At 48.3% G+C, this 14,748-nt stretch overlaps 5 protein-coding genes across 5 annotated transcripts; 4 read left to right on the plus strand and 1 right to left on the minus strand.

The window, feature by feature from the left end:
• Positions 1 to 14: 14 nt before the first annotated feature.
• On the plus strand, positions 15 to 1,677 carry ASPWEDRAFT_42214 (flavin-containing monooxygenase). The gene has a single exon (XM_040835735.1). The coding sequence runs from the start codon at positions 47 to 49 to the stop codon at positions 1,520 to 1,522; it is 1,476 nt and encodes a 491-aa protein (XP_040687941.1). The 5' UTR covers positions 15 to 46; the 3' UTR covers positions 1,523 to 1,677.
• A 278-nt stretch (positions 1,678 to 1,955) lies between these two features.
• Positions 1,956 to 4,679, minus strand: lreA (GATA transcription factor LreA; the record flags this gene model as incomplete). Its single annotated transcript, XM_040828338.1, has 4 exons — positions 1,956 to 3,319; positions 3,374 to 3,812; positions 3,913 to 4,016; positions 4,106 to 4,679. The coding sequence occupies 4 exons, from the start codon at positions 4,677 to 4,679 to the stop codon at positions 1,956 to 1,958; spliced, it is 2,481 nt and encodes an 826-aa protein (XP_040687942.1).
• Positions 4,680 to 6,552: 1,873 nt separating this feature from the next.
• Positions 6,553 to 7,187, plus strand: ASPWEDRAFT_113517 (putative RAS small monomeric GTPase; the record flags this gene model as incomplete). Its single annotated transcript, XM_040828414.1, has 3 exons — positions 6,553 to 6,602; positions 6,658 to 6,674; positions 6,742 to 7,187. Coding segments are annotated over 3 exons (513 nt in total), but the record flags the coding sequence as incomplete, so codon positions are not given.
• A 2,246-nt stretch (positions 7,188 to 9,433) lies between these two features.
• On the plus strand, positions 9,434 to 10,475 carry ASPWEDRAFT_113645 (Zn(II)2Cys6 transcription factor domain-containing protein; the record flags this gene model as incomplete). The annotated part of the gene is made up of 3 exons (XM_040828423.1): positions 9,434 to 9,541; positions 9,606 to 9,703; positions 9,767 to 10,475. 3 exons carry the CDS (start codon positions 9,434 to 9,436, stop codon positions 10,473 to 10,475), a joined length of 915 nt encoding a protein of 304 aa, XP_040687944.1.
• Positions 10,476 to 12,602: 2,127 nt separating this feature from the next.
• ASPWEDRAFT_112787 (uncharacterized protein) lies at positions 12,603 to 13,667 on the plus strand (the record flags this gene model as incomplete). Its single annotated transcript, XM_040828356.1, has 2 exons — positions 12,603 to 13,108; positions 13,169 to 13,667. The coding sequence occupies 2 exons, from the start codon at positions 12,603 to 12,605 to the stop codon at positions 13,665 to 13,667; spliced, it is 1,005 nt and encodes a 334-aa protein (XP_040687945.1).
• Between the last annotated feature and the right edge of the window lie 1,081 nt (positions 13,668 to 14,748).

Below are 14,748 nucleotides of genomic sequence, written 5' to 3' on the forward strand. Positions count from 1 at the left end.
CCCCCCTGAACTCTTCTTTTCATAGATTATTCCCCGATTAATGAGAATGACACGCACGGAAGAATCCATCGACGTCATCATCGTTGGTGCAGGTCTCGCCGGCATCAACACTGCATACAGAATCCAAACTGAACTCCCTCACCTCCGCTATTCAATCCTCGAGGCTCGTGGCTCTCTCGGAGGAACCTGGGATCTTTTCCGCTACCCTGGAATCCGCTCCGACTCGGATTTTTATACCCTCGGCTTCTCCTGGTATCCATGGACGGGCCAGCCCATTGCCGGTGGTGCCTCGATTCACCAGTATATGAAAGAGGCAGCAGCTGTTTCCGGAGTTGATCAGCATATCCTCTACCATCATAAACTCGCGGTCGCGGATTGGTCGGATCAAACTCAGTCGTGGTCGCTGGAGGTAGACTGCAGTAACAGCGACAGCAGCAGCCCTAAAAAGCTCGTAACAGCCCGGTATCTGGTATTTGCCACGGGATATTATGATTATGACACACCTCTTGAGGCACGTATCCCGGGCTTGGAGAAGTTCCAAGGCCAGGTCATCCATCCCCAGTTCTGGCCCGAGGATCTGGACTACACGGGCAAGAAGATCGTCGTCGTGGGCAGCGGTGCAACGGCCATCACGCTGATCCCCAGTCTGTCCAAGAAAGCCTCACAGGTCACCATGCTGCAGCGAAGTCCAGGATACGTCCTTCGTACGCATAACAGAGACCGTTTCCCTCTGATGCCTTATTGGTTCAAACGCTTGTGGTGGATCCTCATCACCCAGCTCATTTATTTCGTCTGCAAATGCATGCCTAACATGACCAAACGGCTCTTCTATAGACAAATGGAGCGTCAGCTACCGCAGAATATCCCGTCCGATCCGCATTTCAAACCTCGATACAACCCATGGGATCAACGCCTCTGTGTCTGTCCAGATGGCGACTTCTACACGAGCCTTCGTGCGGGTAAAGCAAATGTCAAGACATCGACAATCAAGACAGTCACCCCAACTAGCATTCTGCTGAATTCGACCGAGTCCCTGGAAGCGGACATTATCGTCACTGCAACAGGGCTTAAAATCCGCTTTGTTGGAGGCACCACAATCCTAATCAATGGTGAACCCTGCAATCCGGCCGATAGGTTTATGTGGAAAGGAGCAATGTTGCAAAATATCCCCAATCTGTTTAACGTCATTGGCTATCCAAACGCCAGTTGGACACTCGGAGCAGACCTGACGGCATCGATGATCTGTCAAATCTATCAGCACATGGAACGGTCGAAAAGAACGGTTGTTGTGCCTCGTATGAGCACGAACGACAGTGCTGTGATACAGACAAGGCCGTTTTTCAGTTTGAGTTCCACCTATCTGACTGTTGCATCCAGGGAGCTGCCAAAGACTGGCAATCTTCGTTCATGGGCGCCCCGCCAGTATTATCTCTCTGACCTTTTCCATGTCCGGTTTGGACGGTTATTCCAGAATCTAGAGTTTGCCGGAGATGTTTCCTTTCAGAAGCCACATGTTGAGTGATGTTCGTTCTATTCCCTTGATGTATTGCAACAAACCTTGCGATCGAAGTGCTCTTTCAATGGCAAAATGCATGGATATATATTCGTTGCATGTGATCGAGAATTTTGCCAAAAAGAAAGAGAAAGAAATTAGATAGAAAATGTACCCAAAAAAAATCTAATGTCCAAGAATATACTCATGATACTCATGATATACATATCAACCTGGATGATTGGCTTCCCCGTCTATCCCTGTACGCCCCGTACAACATTCCCAATCGCTAGTTTTCTATATGTCAAAAAAAAAAGGCACATTCATTATTTGCCGTCAGTGAAATTGTGCCCCTCTAAAAGCCGTATATTGCCTTGAAATATAACAAATAGTATCCCAATACGGAGCTCCGTAGATACTATATATATATATATCCCATGCAAGACACATAGAGCAGGCTGGCTCAGGCTGGCACTGATTTTTCCGCAGGCTGTGCTGCACGATTCTGCTTGGCCCAGCGTAAACCACAACCGTTGCAAAGATCGCGATTCCCACTTGGTCCCCTTCGCCACTCGGGCGTGTTCTTAGTCTGACACATAGCACAGTTCTTTTCCACCGGTGCATTGCTCTGCTTGCGCTTGCGCTTCTTCTTCCGGGTCAGCAGTCTTTGGAGCTCATCGGAGAGGGTGCGATTCTGCTTCTCCAGTTCACGAAGTTCGACTTGCCAGCTGGAGCCTCGCGTCGGGTTGAGCTCTGTAAAGACCGTAGGGTTTCTGACTGCTGGTACATATTGATTTCCTGACGGCAGTCTGTTTGCCCCCATTATACTATAGTCGAATGGCTGGGGACCCGTAGCAGCCATGCCCCTTGTTCCATTAGACCCGGTCTCCCCAGTGAATAGGGCGACAGCCGTATCGGTCGGGGCTGACTCCTCATTGCCCGCCATGCCGGTTGCTGGCTGGAGTGACTTTGGAAAGCGCATCTGAGCAATCAGAAAGGTTGGTTTGGTGCCTTCTTTGGTGTCTCCAGGGAACAAGGTTGTCTGCACCTGCAGCATATGGCCCTTTCGATGCCGCATTTGTTGGCCAAATGTGGTTTGCTGGCCGCTTCTCGCTATTTCCAATGCCCGCTTGGCTTCAAGCCGGGACTCCACCGCCATAAATTCTTGTATACCTTTCCCAATGATATCCTCCGGTGCGCGACCTAGAACTGGACGAGATTTTGACGAGACAAAAAGGATCATTCCAGACATGGACAATTTAACCCACAGATCATTTTCTGCCAGCTCCTCGCCTCCGATGTTCGCAAGCTGATCAAGGCAGAACACTGGACGCTCTCTCCCAACCATAACCAAGTTTTCTCGCCCCCTTTCGCCAATATGCCACGAACCGTGGCTTTCAAACCATATGTACCCGCTGCGCTTCTTACGCATTCGATACACCACGCTCACCGGATCTGTCGTGGTACTGGCTCGCAAATCACGAATGGCCGGTCCAATGTCACTAGGATGGCAAACTGTTGAGAGCATCTTGCCTACCAGCTCAAACGCATTATATTCCAGGACTTTTTGGCATGAGGGTGATAGGTAAAGGAATTCGCCTTCGAACGACAGCACGTAGATGACATCATCCGTATTCTCGACGACAAGTCGGTTAAGATATTGTCGATAGTCGGACATATGATTTTCATCAATTGCGTTTAGAATGTGAGAAATATCATCATGAGTAAACTGGGGTGCTAAGTCGGAGTGAGAATCATACATCTCGGGGGATGGCACTATGTAATGAGGCAATTGATTGCGTTGATAATTAATCATGTAGGTGCCATCTGGTTGCCATTTTAGTTACAAATTCAATGGACCTTAGGGCATAAGAGACTTACTCGAGTTTTTCTTGGTGACGGCGTCTGGCTTCTCAACGAGATCGACCTGGAAACCAACATAGAATCGGTAGTCATCCGAGTTCCACCGAATGGGAATCATCGTAATTAGATTCATGAAGGGTTGGCCACCCTTTCGGTAATTGATCAGACTAGCTTGGATCTCAGTTCGTTCTTCAATGGTCGATCGGAGGCGAAAAGCGGTTTGTTCGTCAACGAATCTCCGCTGTGACCCCTGTTGGATCAAACCATCTGGGGCCTGAAGAAAACGGCAGTTCCTGCCAACAATCTCTTCCTCAGTATAGCCTGTCAACCTTTCGAACGCGTCGGAGACATAGACAATGGGATGATCCTCTCGAGTGATATCACACAGTACGAACGCGCACGAAAGGTCCACCGCACCGATATTGATTTTGGGGTCTGGTCTGGACACCACACGAGCCTAGCCAGAGGTCTTAGCGAAATCCAGCAGCAATGCGACGAGAACGCCAGGAGGTAGTGAAATGCCCAGAAAACATGGTTCACCCGAAAAATTGACTTACCAGAGCACCCATCATGTCAAAACCACTGTTTGAGTAGACATTTGCATATGGGGAGCTTTCGCCACTTATATCCGATTTCGTATTATTCGACGATGAAGATGTTCCTTTTAATTTTATCTTTGCATCAGTCAAATCCTTATAAAAATCTATAGGAGGGGGGAAAAAAAGGAAAAAAGGGACAGGGTAAACTCACCCTTCACGAGCGATGGCCTTTTGGGTTGGATAGCTCTGGGTTGTAGTGACCGCTGAGAAGGTGCAGAAGCATAGGACTGGGGGAAGGACTGAGGGTCCTGCGGTTGTCTCTGCATCCCGCCTTGATTCTGTGGGGGAACTGAATGTGTATACTCAGATGAAGAGGGCTTGTTTGCTGTCTCTGAGTGAATTGTAAAACCGTGGGGAGTGTGATGAGGGGGCCAATATGTATCTTGAAAAGGTGGCTGGGCCGGCAGGTTGGAGTAGGTGGAATGATCCAGGCTCAACGTTTGTGATTGTATGGACGTGTGTTGGCGCCTATGCAGATTATGTTCTAGCCCCGCAGTAGTAGATGGCGGGTAAGCGGACGAAACCTGATAAGCAAACGCATTACCCGCATCCATGCCCATTGGCATTGAAGTTCCAACGCCCGATAGCGGATCGTAAGACATCACGTCGCTCACCATTCGGGCTTGGGGATCTCCAGCCCCCATGGGAGCGGACACTTGCAGGTGCAACTCGTCGGCATGAGATGAAACCGGTAGCACAGAACCTGAGGCACTGCTGGACAGCATGGTGGGTTCATGTGAGGGATGGTGAAAAGCAAAATGTCCGACATCGCCATGGTTGTTAGACGGTTGAGGTGGGTAGGGCATATAGGGAGGCGCCCTCATCTGAGCATGGTGGTCGTGAGACGACTGAGAGTCACCCGACGGGCGATTCGATGGAGCCATTGGGTATTGCGAAGCATACAAAGAACCGTCGAAGCCACTGGTCATCTTGAGATCGCACCAGATCGAAGAGAGGGCAAGGCCCAGATCATCGAGGGAACATCCACGCGGCCAGGAGAAAGCGTTGGGCGAAGGGAAACTGCAGAAGTCGAAGCAGAAACCGGTCGTGACAAAAGTAAAACGCTCGAATTAGTGGGAGGGAGGCAGGGCCTTGTGTGCCTGGAGAAGGAGTTGTGCAAAAGTCCCAAGGCAAGTAAATAGTTGGACAGGGACTCTAACCGAGCGTCTGGAGACGAACGGGGGGCAACTTATGGGACTCTTCAAAGTGAGGCAAGAAAAAGCATTAAAAAGGTCGGACGAGCCAATCCGTGGAGGGTTGAGGGCGCCTTGACACCCTCAGGGAATTTTCTGGAGTTTCTCAACCTGCGGTGGATTGACGATCCACGTCGAACTGTCAAAAAAGCGCGGGACGGAAGACGAGCCGTGGAGAACGAGGGCCAATGGGAGGAACAGCCGGGAGGGGTCAACGATGCGAGGTTCTCTTCGTGTTTTTCTCGTGAATTGTGATGGATCCAAAGCCGCAAGAGGGGATGGCGGAGGGATGGCGGAAGGAATATTCGACAAGTGGAGGACGATCATCTTGAGAGAGTCTGGGACGGGGAGATGATGCCATGGTGCGTGGTGAAGCTTTTTGATTGCGCAGGAAGTTATCTCCAGCTCATGTGACGGGGCCAGGCCAGGAACATCAGGATTTCCAGCAAAAGTACCATAACACGACGACGATAAGAATTGGATCGAGTCCTTCATCGTGCACATACCGATGCTGTAGTCTGTACACTCTTCAAAGAAACCCCTGCACATGTCGATCTTGGTGTCCTGATTATCTCCCCCCCCCATACCACGCGTCTTCATCGGCTGCCCATCATAGTTAGGGATAGCTTCGATAGCTTCAAGTTATAAATGGAGCCCCAAACGTCTAGTCAAGGCCATCTAGACACTATGGCGATAGACTGACTCGCGGTCCAGAACTAATTCAGAGGCTACTATTAAGGATGAGAGTAAGACAAGATGATCGCAATCCCGTCGAGGATCTTCAACTCCAGACGCTCTCAAGGGGCGCCGTTTGTCGCACCGTCCAACGGCTGTCTTACTCTGATTCTGTCGTATTTTTTTTTTTTTATTTTTTTTTCTTCATCCCATCAAACTTCAATCTCTCCAAGATTGGATTTTAATTACTCATACGCTCGTTTGGTATACCTCACACATTCCTTGCCATGAATCTGGCCAGTTCTTCACGGTCTTAGTCTGGATCTGGATTCTTCTCCATCAATCACACCAAAACACGCTTCGATTCTCTCGCCCGAACGAACTCCCCCTCGTTTCGAGTCGCTCCCCTCGTTTGAATTCACTCTTTTTAGATATCGAAAAAAATTTGGAGAATCCGATCTGAACCGTCTTTCCTTAATAATTCCGATCCACTCTTTTTCTGTCTTTTAATCAATTTTCTCTTTTGTTTACCATAGCAACAACTGCCTCGTGCGATTCGACCCACTGCGCTCACGCGATGGCGGACAAGATCTCCATCACAATATGCGGGGATGGTGGTTGTGGTATGTTCATTCATGTCGCTTGTTTTGAGGGGAAACTGAGTTCAATATCTTGCTCATATCCAATTGTCCGAGGGGCCATCTCCTGGTGCTGATTTTTCTTGCGCACAGGTAAATCCTCCATCACGCTTCGACTAGTGCGTAGTCAATGGATCCATGAGTAAGTGCCGGTCTGGAGATTGCGGTATTAGTTAGGCTGACTCGAGGTTGGATAGATATGATCCCACAATCGGTATTTGCTCCCCAATATATCATCTTTCAAGATGATCGCATCTAATTTGCGACTCGAAAATGTACAGAGGACTCGTATTCAGTTACGCGCACGATCGATGGCCTCCCATACTTCTTGTCTATCACAGATACAGCGGGTCAGGAGGAGTATCGTGGGCTATGGACAGCTTCCAACCTGAAATCAGATGCCTTCCTGCTCGTATACGACATCACCAGCCCGTCGAGTCTCAGTGCATTGGATTACTTTGTCGAGATGATCGACATGGAGACGGAATTGCGACACGAGGACACAATTCGGCTGAGGAAACAATTTGGAGGCAGCGGGCAAGATGTCGGCATGCCTCCTCCGATCAAGATCGTGGCCGGTAACAAATGCGATTTGAAAGATGCCCGGAAGATTGGAGCTCGAGAAGGGTTGGAGTACGCACGAAAACACGGCTGTGGGTTTATGGAGACGAGCGCGAGGGAGATGGTCAACATCGAAGAGACATTTGCCCGTAAGTCCCTATATTAACTTTCTTCCTTTCAACGAAGTCTGGCATCTCATTCTCTCGCAGTTCTGGTTCGTCGTGTGGTAGAAGCCCGTCGGCAGCATTACGAAGAGGGCGAATTGATGGCTGGTCCCCGAGCTACGGGATCTTCCACTGCGCAGACCCCGGCTCTAACAAAGGCCGAGAAAGAACAGGGGGTGAAATCGAACACGCGCAAACGAAACAGCCGGGTATTAGGGTTTGTGAAGGGAGTTCGTAAACGGGGGGGTAAAGGAAAAGAGATCGATGTTTCAACCAAAGAAGCACAGCAAGATACGGCAGAATCGACGGCCAAGGAGCGGAAGAGTCTCTGGCGGCGGATGCGATGCTGCTGATCGAGGCGATTGTTTTCCAAGTTATTTCCATATACCCCTTCTTTTGTTACATATAGACATTCTTTTGCATTTCTTTGCTTAGCTAGCCTGTATTATTTTCCCACTAGGCCCGATTGTTCTGGGCCGATTGTATACTGTACTGTGTATTAATTCAATGTATTCTACTTGTATATCGTATGATCTGTCTGACATGTGACCTGTTACAATCAGTAGTGAAGTCATCCATATGACCCTGTATAGATCTACAACCGTGGTCCTCGAGTCTAGAAGGTATCTTGGAACATTTCAAAGCCCGATCATCCTCGATGGTGACACAGGCGTGGGTCAGGCACTGAGGAATGCGGGATGACGCTATCACAACCCGTCAATTATTGGAACAGGGCAGGATCTTTGACTGATGGGGTGATGGATATAGATGATAGAGCAAGAGAGAGTTGAATCGTGCCTGAATGAATGCGTCTGACCCGACCAAGACCGGTATGCTTCTGAGTTCTGGTGAGAGCAGACACCAGAGCAAAAAGTGCTTGGGTCATTGATCGCAAACCTAGAAGTTTGAGTCAATGAAGGAAGTCAGTGGCGCAAGAGTGAAGTCAAATCCGGTTCTGCTTGATAGGACTGAGAGGGGTAGGATGAATGATGATGGGATGATCTCTGGGTGGTCACATCAACGTCATGACTCTGGATGGAGAGCTATCACGATCAACAAAGTTTAGCACTCGGGAAGCAACAATTTTCTCAGCACTTCGGACACTTTTCATTGCGATCTCAGCCAAGCTTTCAGGATGCAGCGATGATTGATTATTGATGCTTCTCTCTCTCTCTCTCCGATGAATAAGCGGGAACATGAGGCCGAAAGAAGCCCTGGACGGACGGCAACGAAGCCGTTCAATGTTCGGCAGGCCTTTGCCGAGTCATTTGTTGACTGCTGGATGGACCCGCTGCACAGTTATGCATAGTGGATTAGGGCGATTGCCTCGGAGTTCTGTATTTAGTCTGGGCCCAGGTCGTCAGGCAGCCTGTCAGGATTTGTCTAAATCGTTATGATCTCGATGATCTCGATCGGAAATACTGTATTGCAATAGCATTAGCAGTCAGTTGGAGCATAGGTAAGTCATCCATGATCCATCATCCAGCTGGGCACGACGGATATACGGATGCGGATATGGGATTAAGCCAAAGTTCCAGAACAAGTTAGCGTGGTAAACAGACATGATTCAGACGAGCAAATTACCGTATGGAGAAGTTTCTAATCAGGAAATTTCCACACCGAGGTCCGACTAGCGCTCGGAGGGTTTTTCTCCCTTCAAATTACGCATCCGTATTTCCGGGCGTTTCAATACAGCCCAGCTATAGGTGTATTTTACCAACTCCAGTGCAGCTATCGTACATAGTAGCTACTAATGATTACGGATTAGGCTATGACAAGAAAAGAAAAAAAGAAAAAGAAAAAAAAAACTCCACTGGATTAATTACAGTAAACTAAACTCGATCCAATGAGCTGGTCCATCGTGGTTCCATCCACTCGTACACTGCATGGTTAAAGGACTAAGAGCAATGCATGATGGTTAAAAGGCAGCCTTTCTCCCTCCATCATCTCCAAGTTGATTACCTTGGAAAGCATCGATCTAAATTTCCAACCATCCTTGGCTCCCTGTCGTCGGCTCATCCACTCTCCTACGTTGCATTCCTCTTCCAAGTCTTGGGTCCATCATTACTCATTACTACTCATTGCGTCTGATGCCACTATAACTTTCTTCGACATCTTGGTTATATCATCGATTAACCTTGCGACTACTTACGATAGGGTGTCTAGGCTTCATATCGACTCTTCCCCCCCCTCCCTCTTACACTCTATCAATTTCTCTCTTTCTCACCTTTATACATCTCTATACACAATGACTGCTCGTCAATCATCGCCAACATCAGATCACTCGCATTCGGACAGTAATGTTCGCAAGAGGGTATGCAAGGCCTGTGATCGTTGTCGCTTAAAAAAATCCAAGGTAAGCAAATGAAAACCACCAGCGCAAGCATCAGCGCGTCTTCTGATGCACTGACACGGTGTAGTGTGACGGTGCCAGCCCATGTGGTCGATGCCGAGCAGACAATGCGATCTGCGTCTTTGGCGAAAGAAAGAAGGCCCATGATAAAGTGTACCCCAAGGGGTGAGCTTGCACCTAGATTATACCTTACCATTATTCATGTGTACTGACCAATATTGAATCTAGATATGTTGAGATGCTGGAGCAACAACAAGCATGGCTAGTCCACGGCCTTCAGGAACTATATCGACGAGCCGCTGAGGGCGAAGGATGGCCAGGCGAACCATTGAAATGCGAATCAAACGGCCACCCTCTCACACACGACATGCTCACCCGATTAGGCGCATTGGACCAGAGCAAAGGCGAACGTTTCGAGGAAAACCCTGAGAATATGCAGCAGGATCTATGGAGGCAGAATTCAGGACATATGCAGCGCCAGGAGTCGTCGGACGGTAGCTCAGAAAGCCCACAATCGCCCGTTGCTCCCTCGCGCTTCCCAGACGCCTTTGCCCGACATCAACTACCTCCTACACCTCCCAGCTTCAGCCCGTCGTCTCGCGCACAACATCTGTCTATCAAGCAGGAACCCCAAATCACACCGAACAACCCTACCTTTGCGCCTCAGCTTTCTATGCCAGGCGTGGTCAACCCTATTGCGCTTCAAGGCGGACCACAGCACTGGCCCAACAATGGTTTTGGGGCTTTCGATGAGATGGACTTGATGGGACCTGCAGATTACGCCAATTTGTCTTTTGATGATCAAATGTCGTCACCGATGTTCAGTCGCCAGATTCCTATGAACTGTATGACATCAGGGTACATGGACACCAAGAGCGATTACGAAGACTTCAACCAATTCCTGAATCCGAATCCAACAGAGATCACATCGATTTAGGACCAGCGAAAAATAATAACAAAAACAGCAAAAACGACTCGTCTCCCTTCGACGTTCTTTGTACGCCGTATGACGTGACGCACATATCCTATACGTTTTATTTCCTTCGACACCATTTGGATTTGATGGGTCTTTTATTTGGGAATTTTATTTTCTTTGGTCGACATTCTTTGGACGGATCTACAAATGTACAGTGTCTAGGGGGCTATCGGGGGTTTCTTTTCTTTTTTCTATATATTTTTTTATTTATTTTCTGGGCAAGCAATGGCCCTGGTGCCAGGAGTTGGGGTTCAAAATCACTACAAATGGGATGCAGGACCCAGGGGCGTTTTGGATAATTACTTGATTTTTATTTTCCTGGGGTCTTATTTAATTGACCTTTCTGATGCCTCTTTGCAGGTATGATCTCTTTGGATGGTTATCACTTCCGGTGTCTGGTCGGGGACCCTATGTCACTGTTACACGTTACACCGTAGACCGGTAATCATCTGAATAACAAGAATTATTATTTCACCTGATTTAACTTTCTTTTCTTTTCCTGCTGCCTTCATCGTTTCTTTTTTCTCCAGACTGACAAATATACGAGCAGCTCCAGGTGGAGATGTATCGGCCAGCCTGAGTCCGAACGCCGAAAGAAAACATAAAGAAAACATTAAAAAAATCAATCGTGTTTGACTAATCAACCCGATGGGGAAAGAAACGTCATCCACTTCCGTCTCTCGCAACCATGGCTGGATTTGATGATATTAAGAGTCTTATCTCCGGCTGCACATTGCTGACCGTGCCATGACTGCCTCTCGATGTAATGATCGAATCAAGAGTCATCATAATAGGAAACCTGTTTGGTGCAAACTGATTTTTGTGTCTGGCATGTGGCACTAAAACCTGCTATAACCTGCAATTATGAAAAAAAAAAAAAAAAAAATTCATTCCAGGTGATTCAACTCTGTACAAACTAGTAGGAACATAGTACTAATAGTTCATCGTGACAAGGTCCCACAGCCCAGCCAAGCGAACACACTTCCACATTTCTTCTTCGACTTTAATGCGATACAGAACCTGAATAATAATGAATCATCCATTCCCCTTGAAACTGTCCGAAATGCCGATTTGCCGGCTTGCCATCTCTGACTGACAGTGGAGATGTTCCGTTTTCCGTCCGAAGTTGACACGCCTTTTCGGAGTTTCCTTATTTCCTCCGTATTACGGCGATATTCACCATCACATGATCTAGGCTGTCAACATGAGCACTCGGTGTACGGAGTAACTAGCGGTCGACTACGGTCATGATGATATCTGTTCACTATTCAATTTGCCATGGATGTTGGCGAATAATTATCGGTTAATCATATATTGATTACATTGATTACATCGAGTCCATCAGCTGAGATATCTGAACTGCCAAACAACCCGGCACGGAGACCGCGGGCCCCGAATAGTCCGCAGTTATGCTATGCATCCATCGAGAGTATAAGCCATCTTGGCCCCTGTGACGGGGGTCTATATTATTTACGAGTACGAAGTACGATCAGGTGAATCGATTCCATTTATAGTGGTCTGGGTAGCTTCTAAGCTTCCATTGACAGCTATTGAGGCGCAGCCTAGTGACTACCTGTCAGATGCTGATGGATCAGTTAGATGCATTGTAATTGCTGGAATTGGTAATTGGTCTGGTCTGTAGATCCACTAATAGTGTCAGTATGCTAGGAGTAGTCCCTCTTCATCTGTAATCGATGAAATGCAGTCTAGAAGTCATTAATCCTCCGTTCAAAATGGACTATGGAGGGTTACCCCAGATTTCCTCTCGGCCTAAGGCACCAAATCAAGCCCACCGGCCGGATATTGCCAGATTAAGCTGGCCTCTTTAGCCTAATAACCGCTTCAACACCTCTGCTCTGGGAACGAGGATACCCCAGATTTAACCGTGCCTCAACATAACTTGACATCAGATCCTTCAGATATGAATTCGGGCCCTGTTCCTTCGGTGTTGGTGTCACTATTCGTTGACCCTTTCAACTGATCGGCATATTGCGGGGTTGTTGTTGTTAGACGTCATCTGCCCCTCGTTCTACCTGACCTTCAAATAATCACCCTTTGATAAATCCTCCCTACCTACACTCAACAATCATGTCGTCAACAGCGTCTGCCTTTACCTTTATCCCCCTCGGGGCCATCATCCAGGAATTCCAGGTTGCCGGCCAGAACATTGTGTTGGGCTTCCCTACCCAAGAACAATATATCGAGTACAACACCCCGCACTTTGGCGCAACTATTGGGCGTGTCGCCAACCGAATCAAGGATGCTGTCATCCATAACCTCAACGGCCGGGATTATACTTTCGCAAAGAACAACGGACCCAACTCCCTGCATGGTGGTGTGAACGGGTGGGGTAAGCGTATTTTCGATGGGCCACACACTGTGAAACACAACGGCAAGGAAGCGTTGTTGTTCAAGTACCTTAGTAAAGATGGCGAGGAGGGATATCCCGGTACCGTTGAGCTAAGAGTGTGGTATACGGCGAGTAAGGAGGACATTGACGGTCCTGCTCCCAAGACAGTACTCTCGCTCGAGTACGAGGTGGAATTTGTCGGCGATGAGTGCGAGGAGACAGTGATTAACCTGACGAACCACAGGTGACTATCAATCCATCCTGAAACTACCTAATCATTCTTTGACTGACAGCTACCTGCTAGCTACTTCAACATCGCCAATGCACCAACCGTGACTGGAACCAAAGCTCAGCTGTTTACGCAAAGCTACCTCCCTCTCGATTCCACCGGCATTCCTATTGGCAACATCGAGGCATTCCCCCGGGAAGTCACCGCTCCATTCGATGTCGGACCCTTTGAGCCCCATATCGACGATGTCTTCGTGATGGAAAGCGACCCGGAGAAGATACCGCTGGACACGCGTGGACAGTCACTGAAGCTCCTGGCGCAGTTCAGCCACGCCACAACGAGGATGCACCTGGAGGTTCACAGTACCGAACCGGCGTTCCAGTTCTACACGGGCAAATACATTGACGTGCCTGCAGTGGAAGGGGCCCCAGCTCGGGTTGAGGGCGCGGGATTCTGTGTGGAGCCGAGTCGCTTCGTTAACGCCGCCAATGTGCCCAAGTGGCGATCTATGTGTGTGTTGAAGCGTGGAGAGATTTTTGGGTGCAGGAATGTGTACAAGGCTTGGAAGGATTGATTGCAGTGATATGTGCTGCACAATTTGTCTTGATTCTGTATCCCAAGACCCAAGAAAATGAACAATTCCCATTTCCAATTCCCATCCAAAAGCCGATTCTCGCCCGCTGTGCCGGTTACCCTTATCTCCGTGATATGTATCCGAGAGCGGATCCCATCCAGAGCAATTGCTAGTGAACCAAACACAAAAGTCTCCGTCAGCTCTACCTTACTCAGTAAGCAGTTAGCAGTATTATTCACCATAGACCCACTATTGGGATCCATCCTGTTAAGATTTTCCAGAAAGTCGCGCGACTCGTGATCAGGCCTCAATGCCGTTCGATTCGATGCGGCCCGTGGATGAAAATCGCTCATTTACTTACATACATACGGTCTCGGCAAAGTGTTCGCTGGGGACATGGACTATGATGGACTACTCTTTTTCTAGAAGGGTTCTATGGGTTCCAAGCTCGATAGTCTGCAAATATAAAGTATGTTGGCACAGTAGTATGTGCTACAATTGCATAGAATATTGTTGATCTACGTCGGAAATAATCAGGAGATTAAAAAAAAAATAATAATAATATGGAAAGATTTGGTATGTATTGGCAGAACGAAAATAACGCACAATGGCATTGATACAGACGGCAAATACGAACGGTATCAGAGCCCGGATCTGGGGAATGCCGTTTGTTACGGGCGTATTGTTACCGCCACTCCCTCGGAACGGCGAACCTCCCACGTCCCGCTTAGCCAACGCTACTATTGAAGTCAACAACACTCGACGCTCAACACTGAACCTCTCGGATCCTCGATCCATGATTTGGATGCTGATCTACAACGTCGGATCCTTTTGATTCCTGACATGAGTCTATTAATCTCCATACAGTCCCTCGCCGGGATGGAGTCTCTTCGTCATCAGAATAAATACTAGGCTTCACTATTGAATCTAAACACAATTGCCGACCACATGGACCATTTCACCTGTCAATAGTATCATATCGGTCAGCATGATACCGCATCTGCCACTGGACGATTCGGCATAATGGCTGTTTCTCAGCCCGACGATCGCACGGTCTGGGGATTAGCATTGGGATTATTTT

This window comes from Aspergillus wentii, assembly GCF_001890725.1.
Source record: "Aspergillus wentii DTO 134E9 unplaced genomic scaffold ASPWEscaffold_5, whole genome shotgun sequence".
In the NCBI taxonomy this organism is placed as follows: Eukaryota; Fungi; Ascomycota; class Eurotiomycetes; order Eurotiales; family Aspergillaceae; genus Aspergillus; species Aspergillus wentii.